Source organism: Notamacropus eugenii, chromosome 5 (assembly GCF_028372415.1).
Source record: "Notamacropus eugenii isolate mMacEug1 chromosome 5, mMacEug1.pri_v2, whole genome shotgun sequence".
Taxonomy (NCBI): domain Eukaryota; kingdom Metazoa; phylum Chordata; class Mammalia; order Diprotodontia; family Macropodidae; genus Notamacropus; species Notamacropus eugenii.
In genome coordinates, this window is record NC_092876.1 from 29,189,205 (window position 1) to 29,210,675 (window position 21,471).

The 21,471-nt window shown below is 42.8% G+C and overlaps 1 protein-coding gene across 2 annotated transcripts in view; it reads left to right on the forward strand.

Annotated features, from left to right (window-relative positions):
* SAE1 (SUMO1 activating enzyme subunit 1) overlaps positions 1–21,471 on the forward strand; it is a 56,901-nt gene that overhangs the window by 18,087 nt on the left and 17,343 nt on the right. For both annotated transcript variants that reach the window (XM_072608111.1, XM_072608112.1), the window contains exons 3-6: positions 292–468; positions 2,262–2,404; positions 4,405–4,504; positions 13,979–14,084. In XM_072608111.1, the coding sequence (XP_072464212.1) occupies positions 292–468; positions 2,262–2,404; positions 4,405–4,504; positions 13,979–14,084 (526 nt within the window). The remainder of the gene's footprint in view (positions 1–291; positions 469–2,261; positions 2,405–4,404; positions 4,505–13,978; positions 14,085–21,471) is intronic.

A 21,471-nucleotide genomic window follows, 5' to 3' on the forward strand; every position in this document is an offset into this window, starting at 1 on the left:
GATGGACAGTCTTGTTTTGATACAGTGATGACTTTTTTTAACACAAGGGGGAGCTATTAGCCTCTGAATTGGAAGACAGGGAGCAAGTGACATTTTTCTCTCCTGGGAGGTTGAGGAAAGGAAGCAGAAGACAGTATTGCCTGCTTGTTTCTTGAATGTAGGTTTTATAGGTGTGTTGAATGGGGAAGGGGAATGTAGGAGTATCCTTGAAAATCCAAAAGTCCATCACAGTGTCTTCTGTTAGAGATGGCTTTTGTGCAAAAGTTTAAGAATTTTAAAATTTATTTGCAGGTAACTCCAGAAGACTCTAGCGCTCAGTTCTTAATTCCTACTACTGGATCCTCTGGCCGGAACCGGGCAGAAGCCTCTTTGGAACGAGCACAGAATCTTAATCCCATGGTAGATGTGAAGGTGGACACAGAAAATATAGAAAATAAGCCTGAGACTTTCTTCACACAATTTGATGCTGTAAGTTTTACAGGAAGTGAAATTTTGAGCTTGAATTTTCACAATATGAAAATTTCTCAGCAAGTCCTTTCAAACAGGGCCCTCTATTCTCCCAGGCCTTTCTACCCTTTTTTGCTTCTCTTTTGTGATGCCAAAGATCATGACATTTTATTCTTGTACAAGGAAGAATCTCTGTAATTGATTTCTTTCCTCTTTAGTAATTACTTGAAGCAGACATTTGGTTCATTTGTGGCATTCCTTGAATTGTTAATGTTAGAGGATCTGGTTACTAGAGCCAGAGTGTCAAACCACTAATTGTGATATTTAGATGTACAATAAATAGGAGCTGCTGCCTTATTGCCCATTAGTCTGACCCTTTTCCTAATAGAGCATCTGTTTGTCTTAATGGGCTCTCTTAATGAAATAGTGGGCCAGGTTTCTACTTAATCCCTTTTACACAACTGTTCACTAATACATTTGGTTTAAGCTTTATTGTTGTCTGGAGATAGGAGTATTTTTTGACTAGCCCACCAACACATTTTTCTCTTCTGAAAAGATTATTTCCATTTTTAAGGCTTATAAGCTAGGACTGTGGTGGAGAGAATGTGGGCTCAAAACCCAAAAATACACTTCTGTCATTTTTTTCTTAACATTCCCTTAAAGTAGGCCTTCTTAACCTAGAGGTCTATGAACTTTTTTTTTTTAATTTTTTTGTGTGTGTGTGAACTTGTTTTTTAAAAATATTTTGAGAACTATTCCAGTGTACTTGGCTTTCATTGTAATTTTAGGTGTTTTATTTTACTCCTTTAAAACATCATTCTGAGAAGTCTCTAGGCTTCATCAGAATGCCATAGTGGTCCAGAATACAGAAAAAAGTTTAAAAACCCTGCCCAAAGAGGAAATAGGTGGTCTTTTGAAGTTGAATTTCTGATTATCATTGATTTGTGTCATCCTGTCTGCTGGTTTAAATATTAAAATGTGTCATGACCAGCTCCTTGATTTAATGGAGAACAGACTGGCAGTCCCAGAAATATAGTGATCATGATTTTTGTGTGATTCACTGTCTGAAGGGAAGGTCACTTGGTTTGTAACCTTTCCACTTGTCCATTAATGCAGATAACGTTTCACACCAGATTTTGTGGTAGAAATCCCAGCGGGGCTTTGTTTTATTTCTATTTTCCTAATGTCAACCCAAAAGAGAAAGAAAATGCCAAGTTCTAATGTAAATTGATGATCTCTGTGGTCACTTTTGAAAAGCGGTTTTGTTCCTGACTGTAGGTTGTCAGCCATTCCAAATTGGGAGAAAACTGTTCATCATGTGCCTTGCTTTGGGTCCTTCAGGATCTTCGTGTCTCTCCACTGTCTACAATTGGCATGTTGGCTGCTTGGCAGTCACATCACATTTATTGACATGGATGGAAGGCACTTTGAGAGAATTTTTACCTTCTTTCCTTTTTATTTACTTCTCCAACTGTCAGGCCTGTGGCCAAAGTGGAGATGGTGCAAAGGAAGGCTCACTAACATACTTACAGACTAAGTGCTAGAACCCATCTTGTGGGGCATTAAATTGATCAGCTTTTTATACTCTATCTAAACCCATTTGGGGTCAATAGAGTGGTATTTTAACCTAGTTCTACACACTGAAACCTGCCATTTGTCTTACCTTCTAATAGTGATATTCTAAGAACCTGTCTTACCAGTTTGAAACTGGTCTTAAACATGTCCACAGAACCCATTCTTTAGGATAGTTAAATGTCAGTAAGGTGAATCATTTATTTCAAAAACTCATGCCCAGTTTCTTTCTTTTTCTCTAGGTATGTCTGACTTGCTGTTCCAGAGATGTCTTAGTTAAAATTGACCAGATCTGTTATAAAAATAGCATCAAGTTCTTTACCGGGGATGTTTTTGGCTACCACGGATACATGTTTGCTAATCTGGGAGAGCATGAGTTTGTGGAGTAAGTGCTAGAAGAGGAGAGAAGTTCACAGCATCTTAAAAATTAAATTAAATGAAATTGGATTGGATAGGAGGGAGCTTATAACCTAAAAATACCAGTGGTCTTAGCTTTGAGATAATACAGTAACGTATTTCAACACATCTGTTACCTTGTTCAAACCCCCCAGCCCCTATCTTCCTCTTTTGTGGACACTAATTGTGCACTAAGAATTACAAAAGCCTGTAACTATGACTGGTAGCAGCTGAGGGAAAATGGACTCTCAATGTTCTAGACTTGGAAATTTGCCAGTACAGACCAAGTGGACAAAGCAGAGGAGTTTCAAACCTGTGAAGTTTCGTTTTAGAGTCAGTCCCAGGCCTTCCTGACTTCACCTGCATATAAGAGCCTGAAAAAGAATGCTTATGCTGACTTGCAAGGAATGGAGAAGGTGGACTTCAATATTTCAGTACATAATGATCCAAACGTACCTTGTTCTTTTGAGTCTGGCTACTAACTACTGCTTTCTTGGTTTTAGTTAATTATGTTCTCTGTGGGCTTACATTGTTCAGATCATTTCAAATCTTTTAAAGGGCAAGAATGGCCAACTCTTCCCACCAAAGTATAGTAGAGTGTGTGTGTGTGTGTGTGTGTGTGTGTGTGTGTGTGTGTGTGTCTGTGTGTCTGTGTGTCTGTCTGTCTGCGTGCATGCGTGCACTATTTATTTAACTTGGCTTGATTGTGGACTTAAGCAGGCTGCATTACTATATTCCTAGTGAGAAGGACCTATGTGTGCAAGTGACCTAAACAGAAGAGCCAAGGCCACATTTGGCACCGAGAGATGAACTGGCCCAGTCATGCCAAGGAATGACTGCCCCCACTCTGGAGTGCTGGTGAGATTTGCCAGCACTCTGGGGTCTACTTCCCATTAGAGCCTGTGAGGTCAGTGTTATTATCACATTTTACAGAAGGACCTGGAGGTTTTTGGAGTCACCCAGAGAGGAGCTCTCTAAGGAAGAAGTTACTCCCAGACCTTCCTGACTTCAGGTCCAGTGCCCTCTCCACACAGCATGGAATCCCAGGAATCTGGTTAATAGGAACATGTCTCATGTGCCATAGTTTCTTCGAAAGAGAAGGGCAGGTACAGCAAGACCTCCAGCACAGTGAGATTGTGGAGGGATTATCTAAGGAGAATTCATAGAAGGACTGGCCAAAGAATGATATAAGAGTATAAGGATGAGTTGTGGAGAGAATAAATGAAATCACAGATGTGTTGAAATATGTTACTGACCCTCTGTGGACCCCAGGCTCCTCATCTGTAAAATGAGGAGGCCAGACTGGGCGTAAATGACCGCTAAGGCTCCTTCCATTTATAGATCTGTGGCATCCTGGAAGCCTTATTTTCTGTCAAAGATTAAAAGTCATCATGGGATGTTTTGAGAGGAACTATGAGCTATGACGTGGTCTAGTCCATCTTCTCTCTGGGCCTTAAATTCCCCATCCATGAAGAGGGGACCATAAGATTTGCTGATGGTCTTTCTAGCACTTATCAATGAATTAAGGGGTCATATTGCAAACAGATCAGTTTATTTGATTCCTGTGAATTCTTGACATCTAGAGTCATAGACTATGACCTTGAGTGACTTGGAAGGAACCTTGAAAACCTGCACGTAAAGTCTTTACACTATAGAGGGCTGAGCATAGTGGTGTTGCTGCATTACCTTGGTTGCCCATACTGGAGGGTCTCGGAGAGATCTCTGAGAAGTGAGCAAATTCTCTTGCCTCTAACAGTATTCAGACTGAAGATAACATACCTCTCACTTATGGGCGTTCGTGGAGCACATTGACCTTGTTGTCAGGGAAAGCTGCTGAACTGTTGGAGCCATCCAAGAATAGAATGGGTACCTTTTGAACAGAGGCTCATAGGTCCTGGGGTTGAGGAGCCGGGTTTGGGGGGGGGGAGTTAAAGTAGAAACGATGGAAAACTTTGAGACTGAGATTCTGTGGCTCCTGTCACTCTTTAGGGAGAAAACCAAAGTCCCTAAAGTCAGTCCAGGAGTGGAAGATGGACCTGACACTAAGAAGGCTAAGTTGGAGGCTGCAGAGACGACAATGGTCAAAAAAGTAGGTGTCTTGATATCCCTGCCCTCTTCTTGCCCCTCATCCTGCTGGGAGGGCACAGAGAGGGACCTGGGGCTGGGCTGCCCCATCTGAAAGTAGCCTGCTCCTTGAGTGGAGGTGTTTTCATGCTGCACCTCTGGGGCAGGGACCAACTTAAACTCTGGGGTTTTCTCTTTGTGTTCTCTTTCCTCTTCTCCCTGTAATAACCTTTGAACAACAGCTTTTAGTGCTGAAAAACAGGTCATAGAGTAGACTGTTATATAGAACTATCTATAGTCTTACTGACTCCACAAGACCTGCTTTTAGAACGGTGGGCAGCAGCAGTGTGTAATGGATTTGGAGACAGAAGCTCTGGCTTCTTTGTCTCTATTTCACATCAAGAAACTTTACACACCACTGTGTGTAAAGGCATTGTCATTGGCCTTATCAATGAATTGATTGAAGATATGATACTAGGAAGCAGGCTGTACTCTCAGCTCACAGTGTAATGGAGCAGGGTGGGATAGGCTAAGACAGGCAGATGAGGAGAGGGCCAGACCATGTTCTCTAATCAGTGTGAGGAGAGGAGAGATCCCTGTCACCTGAGAAGGTGACAGGTGGGACTGAAGACCGATGGCATTTGGATTAGCCTGGGGTAGAAAGAGGTAACTATTTCAGCAAAGGCTTGGGAGGAAGGGAGCATCTGGAGCAGGGCCATGGAATCCCTCCTAGGCTTCACCAGACTTCCAGAAGGGTGCATGACACACAGAAGGCAAAGAAGCCCTGATCCAGAGCTGCTGGTGACTTTGGATAAGGCTTTCTCCTCAGTGAGCCAGGGTTTCCTTATCTACAAAATCAGGGTGGTAATATTTGAACTGTACCTATCACATGAGGTAGTTGTGAGAAAAGCACTTTGAACTATCTGGGGTGAGCTGTTTTTATGATCATTTTATGAGTTGGATGCCTTAAAAACCCAGAGTCCAAATTGAAGAGAAGTAGGGAGGAGGACAGCACATTTGTTTCATCAGCTACCTTGGAAATTGTTGTATTGTCTAAAGAGATGGAAAGAGGGGGAAGGACTGGTAAGATGGGGGGCAGGGAGGCGCCAAGAAAAGTTAGTGGAGGCAGAGGGCAGAGCAGACGTGGCCTAGCTGGCTACTCTTTAATGTCGAATATATTATGGAAAAATAACAGGCAGTGTAGACATTCTAGACTGGTTTGTTGTTGTTTTATTCCGTTTTAAAGTGATTCCACTGCAGAAACCACAGTCAGGGAACAAACTCTTAACAGTTTTATATTTTATATTTAAATGTTTGAAAGCTGTGGTAAGAAATATGCCTTAAGGAAATTTTAAAGTCCATATCTAAATATCTATTCACAGTAACTTGTTTATCCTCAGAATGAACATTGGTGTTTTGGCCAAAACTTAGTGTTTTTTTTTCTTCCCCCTTTTCACCCTGCTTAGTCAAGCTTCTTTAGAATGGTGGGGAGAGGGGTTGGGGGAGATGAATTGTTAACAAATGCAGGAGTATAAAAGCTGCATTGTGGGTGCTGTCACTTTATAAATCACACCCTCTTAACAGGGTGACACTTGGCCTTGGTGAGGAGGAGTTTATGTCTTTAAGGCCTTCTGGAATTGGAGTCGGGCTTTCACATTTAAATAAAGTTAGTGCCCAGCTTTGTTAGCCATTCACAGCTGGAAGTTTGACACTGCTCTAAGTCCTGCTTGTGCCCTGCCAAGCTGCTCTGGAAATCCCCTTGTGGGAGCTACTGTATCTAACTATGAGGGGAATGTCGGCTGCCCCGTCATGTACTCCAGGCCTTTGTGTCCCACTCATCCAGCTTGTCACTTGACAAGCCCTCCTTCCTACCATGGGCCCAATTTTAAGGTATCAAAATATTCTCCAGCTGACATTGTTAGTCAGCTGTTTCCTTTGGACGTTTTGAACCAGTACTCCAACCCTTATCTTTTAAGGTTTTGATGCATACAATGCATTCCTATTGATCATCTCCAGAATTCCAAACCTTGACTTTATGGAGTCCTGCCAGCCAGCCTTTTATAGGCCTGGGAGTCTGCACCTCTTCATTCTGGTGCTGATTTTGCTGTTAGTCAGCTCTCCTCAGAATGAAGTATTTGGATGAGAATCAGTCCTTCTTTGTGGGCCTTTTGCACTTTCAAATTTTATGGTTTCCTGATTCTTTCTACATTTTAAGTAGTCACCAGTTAGGTGGTACTATGTTCAGCAGAAAGCAGGCATCTTCAGCTTCTCCAGTTGATTCTTGGTGAGTGATCATGCAGGCCTCCTAAGGGTGCCAAGTACCTCAAGGTAGGCTTTGTACTCCTAAATCTGCCTGGTGTGATGACTAGAAACCTTTAGAAAAAAGAAAGAGAAGCTCCTTAGGAAGATGATATTGATGGTTTTCTGGAACTTTTGAATGCTTTTCTGAGGCCCCAAAAATACCAATAGGAATGATACATGCTCAGAGATGGCCTAGCCTAGGCCTCTCATTGTAGGCCTCGATGGCCTACAGAGATGGTGGTGACCTGCCCAAAGTCCCATGGGGCGAGGGGCGGAGCCAGCTGTAAAGCCAGGTCTTCTGTCCCCCCCTCCATGGACACCAAGGTCAGGCAGTGTCAATCTCATCAGAATGAGGGGTCACATGCAGACTTGGCTCAGATAAGGTTTTAGGGCCAGAGTTGTTTTGGCTGCACCCTCCCATCTAGTCAGTGCACCTTATACTTCAGTGGCTTATTCCACTTGAGAGTCTACTTCTGTGGATCAGAGACTCACTGCTCTAGTTCTGTCCTCCTTCCCCCAGAGCATCCTCTTATGGGTGAGAGCCTTGGGAGTATTTGAAAACAGTTGTCATATTCCCCAAGTCAACTTTTCTCCAAACTAAACAGCCCTAGTTCTTCTGCCAGTCTTTGTGTGGGACTTGTCTTGAGGCCTTTAACCATCCTACTTGTATGCCTGCCTTAGGACTCTTCCGGCTTTTCAACATCCTTTATAAAATGTGATGCCAGGTGTCATCTGACCAATACCAGATCAAGCCTCTTTGGCCTCACCTCTGACCTGGATAAGGGGCCTATCCAAGCAGCCTAAGGTAACATGGACTCTTTTGGCTGCTCCCTCACACTCTTGACTCCTTGAGCTTGTAGTCCACTAAAACCCTCTGATCCCTTACAGACAAATTGCCATCTAGCAGCATCACATCCACGTTTTAAAAGCCAAGTGTGAGGTTTGTTGTTTATTTCCATTAAATTCCATCTTGAGAAATTTGGCCCCACATTCTAGAGTGTGACTCTTTTTTTTAATCTAGAGTCTGTCATCTTGTTGCCAGTGTCTTGGAGCCTAGTAGTGTGATCTGCACATTAGATACACCAGGCCTAGGGCCAGGCTTAGGTGCTGAGGCATTCCACAAGTTGTCCTTGAGCTAGTAGGGAGGACTCTGTATCTAGTCATTCAGCTCGCCATTTCAAACCCATGTAACTGCTATTGTAGGGCTTCTCTGGACTTTAGAGTGATGATCAATAGTAACAGTTGCTGTTTCCCTCCCAGCCTGATGTCTTTCTTTTTCTTGACCTCGTTAAAGGGGCCATGCCCTGGCTATTTCTTAAACCGGCCTGTTCAATGAATGGGCATTACCTCACCCTAAGTGAGTACCTGCAAACACCTTGGCCTAAAGGCCCCAAGGTCTCCCAGTGCATCCTGGGTCATCTCCAATCATGCTGATGAATATCTGGTCACTGGATTCAGATGGCTCTGGAGAAGTGAGGCTGGTGACCTGCACAGCCCTCCCTCTCTCAAAACAAAGTCAAGTGCAAATCATGTCATTATTTCTCTGATGACATGGCCTTCTTTGGCAATGAAGGACGAACACAACTGCTGTTGTGATTTCACATGTCTCCATCTTGTCCACACAAATAACACAAGAAACTTTGTCCTGTGCTTTGCTAAAACCTAGATTAATTATATCTAGGATATTTCCCTCATCTCAGTTTAATACCATTGTCCCCCAAAAAAGGAAATGGCATTTTTGGTACCGTAATCTTTAGCTAAAACAAAGCAGTAGGAAGCAAGCTATTGTTATGCTACCTGCTGCCACAAAATGATTGAGGAGAAAGAACCCAACCAGGATTTCAAGGTGAGGAAGTAGCCTGAGACACAGTCAGAGCTGGATGACAGAATCAGATGGTTAGAAGGGACCTCACTGAAGTCTGATGTCAACTTCCCACCCAACAAAGGAATTTGCTTTATAATGTCCTTAACAGATGGTTTTCTGACCTCTTGTTGAACGCATCATTGGAGCCCACTGTCTACCAGTTTTGTTGGATAACTGAGATGGATAGAACCTTCTGCTCTACATTGAGACAATATTATCTTCATACAACTCTTCACCATTGCTATTTGTACCTGTTAGTGTGAAGAAGAAGTCAGATTTCTCTTTCTCCTGACAACTCCCCAATAGTTTGAAGACAGTGTGTACACTGTCCTTTAGCTTTCTCATTCTCATAGCCAATCTTGTTTTGCAGAGTGGGAAACTAAGGCCCTGATTTTCTGTCACATAGCTAGTTAATAGGTAAAAGAGAAACCTGATTCCAGTTCTCTTCCTACACTAATCTGGTGTTCCTTCCAGTAGTAGTAGTAGTAGGATGAGTAGCACCTTCTCTAGTACTATTAAGGTTTGCAAAAAATACTTGACTTTTTTATGCTGTTTCGTGGATGCTGTTATCTACATTTTATTGAGGAAGAAAGAAGTCAAAGTGGTTTGCCTTTGGGTTACTGAGCTAGTAATAGTATCTTAAGAGGGATTTGAATTCCAATCCTTCTGGAACCCAAGTACAACACTTTGGACTCCTGTGCCCCCTTGGTGCCTCTAGCATTTCCTAAACTAACTGAATGTGCAGATTGTGTAAGTAGATTCCCTTTAGTTGATCACTTTTCCTTTTTCCCCTTTTTTTATCACGTATTTCTATTTGGAATAATGTTCAAAATTAATTATAGTCCCTATTTTCAGTTAGGTTGAAATAAAAAGTTATGAACTTACGCTAGTCCTTGGAACAATTAATTTTTTTCTCTGTACCCCATGTGTGCCTGACTAATTAGAAGCCACACAATTCTGTAAATACACCCAAGTGTCTGCTCTATTATATGCCCAAGAAAGGCTTGCTCAGAGAAGATGCCAGCTTGTACCGGTAGAGGGAGTTTCCTCATAACCACTGAAGTGTCCTGTCCAGTACACAGCCCTTTCCCTGTTTTTAGGACTCACACTTCTACTGTGTAAACTTCGACTATCTGTCATACGACCCTTAAATAAACTAGTCTTGCCTTGATGGTTCTGGTCTGTGAGCAGCTATTGATTTAGTGTCTGTTCTGATAAGTACTGGGCCAAATCAGGCAACAGGACAGTCAGGTTATTTTGCTGTTTACATGGTGCCTTGTATCTGTTACAGACAACACCCTTCTGAGTCCGTTAATGCAAGTATTAAATCCTTATTTTACTTATTTTACATCTGAGACAACTGGCTCAGTGGGCTTCATTTGCTCAAGGTGTCTGTCCACTTAAGTGACAGAGCCAGGACCTCAGCCCAGTTGTACTGAGTGCCAGTCTGCTTTATTTCCATTGCCATGGCACAATGATAAAGACTAGGATTTGAATTCTGAAGGCTAACTCTGCCTCTTGCTACAGGTATGACCTGGGACAAACCACTTGCTATGGCCTCTGTTTTCTCTTATGAAAGGAAGAGGTGAGCTAGATTTCTAAGAATCTGCTGTAAACTGTCTGATCCTGTAAAAATACAAATGATATTTGGAGGTGGAAGAGACCCTAAGAAATACATCTACTCCAAATTCCTTCTTTTGTAGGCTGTCGAGACCAGTATAGCTTAAGTGGCTTACCCCCAGTCCCACAGGGCTAAGTGAGATCACCGGTTCAAGGTCTGGCATTATCACAGTCCCTTGTCCTCTTGCATTCCGCTGAGTATGATTTGTGGAAGAGCCAAGCCTTGGGGTCTGTGACTGACCTAGCCCTTGGCAGAAAAGGTGGGAAGTGGGTGGTTTAGGGAATTGCATTGACTCTGATTTCTTTCATTACCACAAATTTGATCCTGATTGTCTGAAAGAAGTACTCTGCCTAGTGATAAAAATGCCTTTTATTTGCTCCCCTGGAATGGGTGTGGCAGGGATCAGGGAGGGAGGATCTTACAATAAAGATTCTGAGGCTCTGGGCTTGCAGCAGAGGGATTTGCCCAAGGTCAGCAAGGAGTCTCCTAGAGCATGAATCTCCTGCTTTTGACACTCTCCAAGCAGCCATTAACTTTGCCCTCTGCCATAGGTGTACTAGATGAAATCCAGTAGTGCAGGAAAACCTTGGTGGTCACAACAGTAAGAAAAAAACTAGTAGTAAGATAGCTCTTACTACTAGCTCTAGTAGCATTTTTCTTGAGAAAGGGCCAAGTGATGCCTCTGAATTGATAGTTCTCTAAACTTGGTTTTTTTAAAAAAAAAAATGTTATCTTCTATCAGCCTGTGCAGCAAATAGTTGGACTTGTCTTGTAAGACTTCCTTAAGAGCTGTCTGGCAGACTGCTCTAGTATTCAGCATCACTGGGTTAACTCTCTCTTTTGAGGTTAGTATCATTTGCCAAAAGTGCCAGGGCAGCCAGACAATCTATGGCGTTTCATATAGCACTGTTTACAATGTGTTAGAACCACTAGGCAGCAGCTGTGGGAAGGAGGAAAACCATGTTTGTTTAATCTTCTCCAGCAATTTGAACTTCCCTTTGCTCCAGCATCTTGGTACTGCCTGGATGAATGGTTGAGCTGCCCAGTATACCAGATATTCATCTCTTAGCTTATATTAACAGTCTGTAATTGTCCTTTTCATTTTTTATATAGACTGACTCTATGTAGTCTTTAGTAGACTAATAGTATTTTTTTTGGTTATGGTTTAGTTTGATGCTTGTTTTATAAACTAGCTCTCCAAATTACATGACTGTTATTTAAGTAATCATAGAAGGAGATTTTCAGCTGAATACTTTGAAATTGTGAAGCGGATAACTATGGAAGAGCCCAGCAACTGTGGAAGTTAGCTGTCTGCAGCAGCAGTCTGAATCACAAAAGAAGACCGAGTTTTGGAGTTAAGCAGCAGCAGCAGACGCACAAGCAGTATTTTCACATATTCCAAGCTACCTGGATAAAAAGGAAATGGATGAGGAGTTTGAGAATGATAATTCCGGGTCAGCACAGTGCTGATACATCAGGGAAGGGGGTCTTCCTTCTTCTAGGCATCTGTAGGACCTCTCTCTGACTGATATATAGCATCCAGTAATTATTTGACTTCTCTTAATGATAATTTTTTCTTTAGTGGAGAAATTATGTAGGTCATTTGTTATTTTGAATTTGCTTTTTACAAGAAGTAGGAATTGATTATTTGGGATGGAAGTGATTGCTTTGTTGGGAGTGACATTCTTTTTTAGAGTTTGAGGTAGAGGAAAGGAAAATTGAAAATATTCCAGTACCCACTCTTTATGTAGACTTGGCGAGAAAGAAAAAGTAAAGGGAGTTGGAGAAAGGATTGGGAGGATCCTGTGGCTTAAAATTCTGTAGGGGAAGTCAGCCTATATGGAATGGGAAACTCTCAAGATTTAAAATTTGAAGACAAAAAGATTCAGTTCTGGTGAGAAAGAAAGGGGAGAATTGACTAAAAAAGAGACTAGTTTGGGTGCCCAGGGAACTCACTCATATTTTAAAAGGACATGTACAGAAAATGGAACTGAGGGGAGGTAACAGGGAAGTCAAATAAAAGTGTGGTCTGGTCTTCTCAGAATAAAGCTCCTACTAAGCTGGGACTAATAAGGATGCTGTGGGAGAATGGAAGGAGAGTTGGAGAAAGGCTGGCTATAGCTTCTGCTTGGAGGATGAGATGACTGAGGAGAGACGGTGGTGCACCTTGGAATCTGCTTTTGTCTTCTCTGCCAGGTAGAGCGTTTTGCCAGAACTGGAGGAGGCAGAGCAGAAATAACTGATAAGACATTGATGCCCAATGTAAGTAGGGAGATAGTAAGAGGAGACCTCACCATCCTGGTCCCCTCACTGCTCAGAAGAACTGGCAGATACATTGCTGTTCCACTTTGAGGAGTCCTTGCAAGGTCATGTCCATTGACAGAGGTGCCTCAGGGTTAGCGATGGGGCGATTCCCAATTTTCAAAAAAGATCAAAGAGTGGAATCTGCATACTAGAGATGAGTAAGCTTTTTGAATCCTGGCAGAATTCTAAAACTTCTGTAAGGGATTGGGTAGTGATCATAAGAGCCAACATGACTTCATGAGGAATTGGTTGTGCCAGACTAACCCCCTTCACAGGCCAGGCGGATTTAGACTCAGTATAAGGAGACAGTCTTCTTAGTGACCGGGGCTGCGCAGCCCTCTTTGGAGGGGGGAGGTCACCCCTCACCAGGACTTTGAAGACCCAGCCTGGATGACCAGTGGTTGGCATTTTGGAGAAGGCTTGGCTTCTTTAGGTAGTGAGTCTGATGCAGCTCAGGTCCTGTTCCAGTCTGTTTTCATGGACTTTCCATCTTATTTGTCATTCTTGGTTTGATTACATCCAAAGTTGCTTGAAATATAAGGACCATCTTGTTTGTGTTGGGTGTGATTTCACTGGCTCCCAGAGTGGAAGGGACTCAGAGGTTGCCTTGGATCCAATTTCTTGTGAAAGGGAAGCATGAATAGACAGATTAAGATCAGGGGCCATCTTGCCTTGGCTGGGACACTTCCCATGACAAATAATTCACTCCCTTTCTTGTGAAGTAGCCTGTGCCATTCTCAGCTGGCTCTTGTTAGGAAACTTCTGCCCTCTAACTTACCTTCTTTTGCTCCTGATTCGCTTCTCAAGGACCAAAAATAATCTTGCCCATCCTCTGTGTTTTATTTGTAGAAGTACATAAGACTTTTGAAAACAAAAGATTGTAGGTTAATATGAAATTAATTCTCTTCAGATGTCTGTGAAAATAAGGTCAGAGTAAAGAAATGATGCTGTTTTTATTTTTGGACTAAAGAAACTGAGGCACAGATGTTTTCGTCATTTGGGAGTTGGACGAGACCTGAAAATTTGCTTGGTGAAACTTCTTTATTTTACAGAAGAGGACAGTCAGCCCTAGAGAAGGGAAGTAAGTTTTTCAGGATCACTGGTAAGTAGATGGAAAAAACCAGGAGTAGAGAAAATTAGAGAGATTTCTTGATTTTGTGTTCTTTCGAGCAGACCAAGCTTGCTCTGCCTTCCCTAAGAAGAGCAAAGTTGTAAAAGAGCCAGGGATTGATTGAGTATTGCTCTCTGCTAGTCTTTTCTGGCTTGGATGTCCTCCTTCAGCTTTCCTTGAGAGTTGTAAAATGGACTTAGCTTGTGGAGTTGTTCCCTCCTAGGGAAGATGCTGCTTGCCCAGATCCTAGGCTGATGCATTTTGTAGTTAAGACAGTTTTGGTTTTTTTGTCCCACAGAAAGTGGTTTTCTGTCCATTCAAGGAGGCCCTGGAGGTGGACTGGAGCAGTGACAAAGCCAAGGCAGCCCTCAGACGGACCACTTGCGATTACTTTCTGCTCCAAGGTAAAGCCCTGCCCTCCAGAAAGTACCCACCCCTGTTTGTCAGCTCCTGACAGGCTTCATGCAAACATCTTTGCTTAGGACCTGTCCCTAGCACAGGGCTACCTCAGTAGCCACAATCAGGCTTAGCCAGGCGTATGTGTCCAAGAATTCATTTTCTCTCTAAATTGTGGTAAGTAACCTTACAGTCTTGCATAGAAAATTGGTGTGATACGTCCAGAAGCTGAATTTTTCCACTCTTGTTGATCTTTTTCCCTTTGTTCAAAGGAAGTTAGATTGTTCTTTGGCAAATTGTCTCTTCAGATGCTCTTTGTGTGCTCTAAAGGAAGGACCAAGTGATCTGTGGTTGACCTTAGACAATCTTTATTCAGATCCCATCATTTTAAACAAAAGAAACCATGCAGTTTGTATTGTATTTTTGTAGGCCTTGTAGTTTCACTCACGCTGTTCCCCTTCCTACTGCTCAGGATACTTAGATTCCGATTATGCATGTATTTCTCAAACATTGATGAGCATTGACTAGATGGTGTAAGTGTTTCATTTCTGAATCTAATGGTTCGTGTTATGGTGGTGTGGTAGTGGCCTGGAGTTTACAGGTTATGCCAGTGGAATGCCAAGGCCACCCAGGGACCAGCTGAGTCAGTTTCAGAAACTCTTTACCACACTTTGGTGGCTACAGGGATGAACTTTTTGGCCCAAGTAACTCAAAGATCATCTGCTAACAGGAGTTCTAATCTAAAGACATTAGCCACACTGTCACAGTCAAGTATTAGTCATCCACGGAAGACCCTTTGCAAGATGCTGAGAAACTAAAAAAGACTAGGACCTGCCCTCAGGGAGTTTCTTTGTTTTTAATCTCCCGACGTTGGGACCTTTGTGGTCTTCTCAAACCTTGGCACATATAGGAACATCACAGATTTGGGGGCAGAAGAACTGGACTTCCAGGTTGGCCTTAACACAGATGTGTCCCATGACTTGGGACAGTTATTCTTCCCTGCTCCCAGCATTACATTTTCACATTTGTAAGTAGAAACAATAATAATAAACCACTTGTGGAATTTTAACTAATGTAAAGAAGAAGTCTTGATAAAAAAAAAAAACTTAGTAGTTTCTCACAACTCATGCCCATCCTCAACTCACTTTACAAAATGATCTTTTTTTTTTAATTCAATTTATTTTATTTTCAGATCTGCATGTTTTCCCTCCCATCTTCTCTTTGTCTGGAGGTAGATAGTATGTTTGAATATGAATCTTCTGGAACTAGTTGATTCCATTGTCTTGAACAGAGTTCCTAAGTTTTTCAAAGTTAATTGTCTTTACAGTATAGTTACCAGTTTGTTTTGCAGCAGTTCATACATATCTTCCTAGGTTTTTAAAAACTATGCCCCATTGTCTTTTCTTACAACACAATAGTATTCTATCACATATATAGACCACAACTTGTTCAGCCATTCCCCCACTAATGGGCATCCCCTCAATTTCCGATTCTTTGCTACCATGAAAAGAGCAACTCTAAATATTTTTTTTATTTGTAGGTCCTTTTCCTCTTTTTTAATCTCTTTGGAGTATAGACAGACTTATTAGTGGCATGTCCCAAAAAACATGTAATAGCTTTTGGGGTATCATTCAAGTTGCTTTCCATGATGGCTGAACCAGTTCATAACTCCATCAACATGCATCAACGTGCCTGTTTTCCCACAGCCCTTCCAGCATTTGTCTCATTTCCCTTCTTGTCTTGAATTTCTTTCTCTGAAAACTTTGACCATTTATCAATTGGAGAATAGCTCCTGAGTGATCTTCTTAAAGCACTGACCATGTCACCCCCCACTCTGTCATCTTCAGTGGCTACCTGTTAGTTAAAACATCAAATACCTCATAAAACCATATGGGTTTTTATAACCTCCCCCCCACTTTTCCAGTCTTCTTACACTTTACTCCTGGATCCACTGAGATTAGCCTCCTGACTGGGCTTTTTTCTCCATTCCCAGGATGCTCTACCCTCTCCTCTGAAGTCTCCTGACTACCCTGGCTCTTTAAACTCAGTTCGTATCCCACCTTCTTCTGCAAGATGCCCTTCCCACCACACCCCCCACCAACTAATGCCTTCTCTCTGAGATTACCTTTTACCCACCTTGGCTGTAGCTTGTTTGTACATAGCTGTTTACAAATTGCCTCCCCTTTAGATTGTGAGCACTTTGAGGGCAGGGACTATCCTTTGCCTTTCTTGGTGTCCCCAGTGCTTACAGACTGACTGAGAAAGGGCCTCAGCTGGTTGGGTGGATGCCCTGTGGAGGACTCAGAGGAGGCAAAAATGCCCACAGGATAAGAGCTTCGAGGAGGCATAGCCTGCACCAGTGTAATGAGTGCCTACCTCAGGGAGGTCACCAGTCTGTTAAAGAAATATATACACTGCCTGCCTCAGAGGAGTGTCAGGCTCATATGAAGGGATGTGCAGGAGGGGCTTTGTGAATGTAATTTCTTGTAATTGGGCATTGCCATGCTAGAGCAGGGTCCCATGGCCATCAGAGTTTGTGGAAGGGACCTTAGAGTCATGTAGTCTGGCCTCCTGATTTTGCTAGAATGGAGGCCCTGGAGAGAGGCAGAAAAAAAGAGGCCCAATACAGCCTCCACCTTCATGGGGTTCATGGTGCAATGGAAGAGGCAGCACGCAAACAAGTCAGGATAAATTGGGGGTCATTTCAGAGGAAGTCACTGGCATGAAGGGGATCAGAAGAAGCTTCCTGAAGAAGAGGGGGTCTTTAGCTGAGACTTGAAGGGATCCAGGGGTGCCTGAAGGCAGGGCTGAAGGAGGAGAGCCTTCCAGGACTGCCCAGAGGCAGGACCTGTTTTGTGTGAGGAATAGCCAGGAGACCAGGGTCAGTTACTCAGAGGGTGGGGAAGAAGACAGGAAATGTAGGAAAGGGCCAAACTGAGGATTTTATGGTTAGTCCTGGAGGTGACAGGGAGCCCTGGAGTTTATTGACCAAGTAAGGAGCAGTTCAGCAATTCCCACAGCCCGTGAGTGGTGAAGTCAGACTTCAAAGCTGGGCCTTTCAGCACTCTTTACTGCCCTGTACTGCCTGCCTAAGTTCCACCCCCACCCCCTTCTCTAGCTGACCTGGTGGTCTTTTAACCCTCAGCCATACAGGGATTGTTCTCCCTTACAGAACTCTAGTGGTGGCTCTCCTCTCCTAAAGTAACTACTCTGGTATTAGAGTGTTGGAACATTTTTCCAGTTAGCACTGAGATCGGACAGAGCAAGGACCACTCTCCTGTGGCATTTTTTCTGCTAGATTGTGCCCAGTCTCCTCTGAGCTGAGGGATCTTGAGCTTCTTTATTATTTTCCCATAGTATGTTTCAAAACACCAAGCATGAGCTGGTTTCCTGTGGCAAAAAGTGGACTTTGACTTACTCTTTTTTTAGGTTATCATAAATTTATCAAAACAGGAGCGCTAAAAATATCAGGGCTGCTGTGGAAACAGTAACTTACCACAGTGAATAATAACACAGTTGAACTTCGGGTACGAAGAAATGGACTTTGCTTATCACTGAATGCATGAAAATCAGTTCACTCAACTTTGAAAATATTTTCAGTGAGCTAATTACAGGGCAGCTGTGAGGAGGACGAAGGAAAGTGCTTAGAGGTGAAAGACCTGGCAACTCTGGTCAGTTCCAAATGACTCATGGTGAAAAATCCAGACAGACAACTGATGGACTCAGTGCAGATTCAAGCAGACTTTTTTCACTTTATTTTTTTCTTGCAACACTGTCTAATATTAGAAGTGTGTGTTTTTCATGATTTCCTATGTATGATTGAGATCATATCGCTTGCCTTCTCAGTGGGTGGAAGAGGGACTGGAGACAATCCAGAACTTTACATTTTTAAAGAAATGAATGTTGAAAAATAAATTTATTTTTTATGAAAGTGAAAAAAAATGTTAACATCTTTCTAACGTAATGCAACTAGGTGGCACAGTCTGGAGTCAGGAAGACTCATCTTCCTGAATTTAAATCTGGCCTTAGACACTTCTAACTGTGTGACTCTAGGCAAGTTACTTCACTCTGTTTGCCTCAGTTCCCTCATTTGTAAAATAAACTGGAGAAGGAAATGGCAAACCACTCCAGTATTTTTGCCAAGAAAACCTCAAATGGTGTCACAAAGAATTGGACACAGCTGAAACAACTGAACAGTAATTTCTTAACGGGTGTACAGTAGTCGCTCAGTTATTTTAATTGAAATATCTCTGCTTATTAGTAAATCTCAGCACTTTTTCGTATACTTACTGATAATCTTATCTCAAAATCTATTCACATCAAAACTTTTTCATTCGTTTTTTATAATGAATTTGACAGACATCAATGGACAATTATTCCTCTTTTTTTCTCTTTGTTAAACTTTCAGTAATAATAGTTTATCATTAAAGGGGAAAAAAAGAAAGTACTTGGCTGTAACAGAATGCTGATGTTCCCTCAAATAGTCTAACTTTGCACTTCCTTAGTCTTCTCTTCTCTGGAGACTTCCTCCACTCCACCTCAGCTCCATGCCAGCATAGTAATACCTTGGATGTTGCCATCCCTTCAGGGGTTTCATTCCCACATTCAGAAGTTCCACAGTTACTCTATCTGATGACCATGTTTTGGCCTTTTGTCTCTCCCTGCCTTAATACTTTTTATTCTTTTCATCATCCTTACCATAACTTCCAGTCTCTCCACTCCCAGTGCTTCCTCACATCCTTCCCCCTTCCCAGTTCTGACCCCCCTCAGCGAGCCAGTTCAGTACCCAGCTATCCTTATTCTTGGATTCCTTGCTCACTTCTCCTGTTGCCAGGCACCCCCTTTTACATCCTAACCCTGGGCTTATCCCTGCCATCTAGCTCCTTTGCTTTAATTCAGGTACTGCTTATTGGAACTGATGGGAATCATGTCAGGTTTATTATGCAGGTAAGGCTATCCTTCTGACCTTCCAGTGCCTTCCATAATTCTGCAGAAGGTCACTGCTCTGGAATCAGAGGGCCTGGGGTCAGAGCCTATCCCCAGCACCCACTACCTCTGTGACTGAGCAGGTCACTGCATGGCCCTGAGTCCTGGGTGCTCATTGTCCAATGAATTCCTCTGAAGAAGACCCTTCTCGTTTCATGTGAGCCTAGGATTCTGCTCCTCCCTCTCCAGTTCTTTGTCCTGCTCACTCCAGGGGCAATTTTAGACCTTTTCTTCTCTCCTCAGTCCCCCTACAACTCTCCCACTTCCAGATCATCTCAAAGATATTACTTCATATTGCATCAGAAAATTAAAACCAGTTGCCACATTTCCTTTTCTTCTTATCTGTTATCCCCATCTCCATTCCCCCACAACTAGGATATCTCTTGGGTAGTCACTGGGCTCAGAGTTGGGAAAACTTGAATTCAAATCCTGCCTCAGACGCTTCCTAGTGGTGTAACCCTAGACAAATCACCCACTGTCTCTGAGCTTCAATCTTCTCAGCTGTAAAATGGACATCATAATAGCACCTATTTCAAAAGATGAGGACCACTGAGATAATGTATGTACAGTGTTTTGCCAGTCTTAAAGTACAGTTATAAGTGTTTTTGTGGTGGTGATTTCCTCTTTTCTCCCAGATTCTAGTAGAGAGGTGGCCCTCCTCTCTACGTGCTAAGGCCCACCTCTCTACGCTTCTGCTTAATCCCATTTCCCCCTGCCCTCTCCAGCCAATTGCCTCCATTATCATTCTCTCCCTCAAATTTTTCTATCTATTGGCAGGAATCAGTTTCTGTCTTTCTCTGCTCCCTACAAACAGACTATCCTTAAAACAACTTCACTAGATCCTACCATCCAAACTATTGTCCTACATCTCTTCCCCTTCTCATCTAAACTCTGCACTCATTTCCTCTGCTTCTTTTCCTTACACTGTCTTCTAAACTCTCTGTAGTCTGGCTTAGCATTTGCCTGGAGCTGCTCTCTCCAGAGTTACCAGTGATCTCTTAGTTGTCCAATCCAGTGGCCTCCTTTCTGTTCTCACTTTTCTCCATCTCTCCACAGTATTTTGTACTCTTCATACTTCCCCTGGACACTCTGTCCTCTCTTGACTTTGAGGACATTTCTCTCTCGGTTCTCCTTCTTTATGTCTATCTGTTGTTTCTCAGTCTCCTTTGCTGTATCTTCTTCCTTCTGCCTGTCATGTGCCCAAAAACTCTGGAATGGTCCCACTTCCCTTTTCTCTGTGATGATCTCATTAGCTTGTAGGATTCGCTTATCAGCATCTTCATGCAGATGACTCCTAGATCCATAGATCTAGCAGCGTCTTTCTCCTGACTCTAGTCCCCTGTCACCAACTGTCTTTTGGACATACTCATCTTAAACCCAGCAGGTCTCAAACAGAAATCATTATCTTTCCTTCCAACCTTCCTGTTGAGGGTGGTGGGCCATCCTTCCAGTCCCACAGACTCTAAATCTTTGTGGCATTCTCTATTCTTCTCCTTTACTCACCCCAACACACCCATTTAGTTGCCAGATCTTGTTTCTGTCTCCACAGCATGCCCCACATAAATCCCTTCCTTTTTATTACCTGCCTGTAGTTAAAGCCATCACCTCCTCAAGCCTTTTCCTACCCCAGTCTCCACATGGCGCTATAGTGATTTTCCTGAAATACAGATAGATCTGACCATGTCATCCCTCCCCCACTCCATAAACTTCAGTGGCTCTCTATTATCCCTGGAGTCAGCTACCTGCTCAAGCTCCTCTCTCTGTTATCTGGCCAATCTTTTTATAAATTTTTACAAATTAGTCTTCTCCCAAATTCTATAATCTAGCAACTGTTGCCCACTCACTGTTCTTTTACATGATAATCCTTGTTCGGCCTTTGCATTGGATGGTTCCCAGGCTTGGAATGCTCTCCATTCTTGCCTCTGCTTCTTATGATCACCTCAAGAGCCACCTTCTGCAGGAGCTCTCTCCTCAGCTACCTCCACTCACCTACCCACAGCGGTTCATGTCCCTGACCCTCTGAGGTTTCCCTTCTGCCTTCTTGGTGTAGGTGTCATGGGTGTGCCTGTTATTTAGCTTTTCCATAATTGACCTTATAATAGAAATAATGACCTTTGTGTTAGGGAATACTTATAGGACGTTGTATGCTGTGGCTGGCATTGAGTGTTGGAGAGAGGTTGAAGAGTAGGCATTGTACCAAAAAGTTGTGTTGGCAGTTTCATGATGGAAGTTCTGTTCAGAACGTGATTAAAAAGACACCTTCAGAAGATAGGAAAGAGGAAAAGCCCTGAAGACAGTGCTGGGAAAGCTAAACTCTTTGATTGAGATACTGGCCTGCCCCACTTTGCAGAACCAGGTGGACTGAAACTTGGTTTATCTTCAGATGCTCCCATTCCATTCCTACCCATA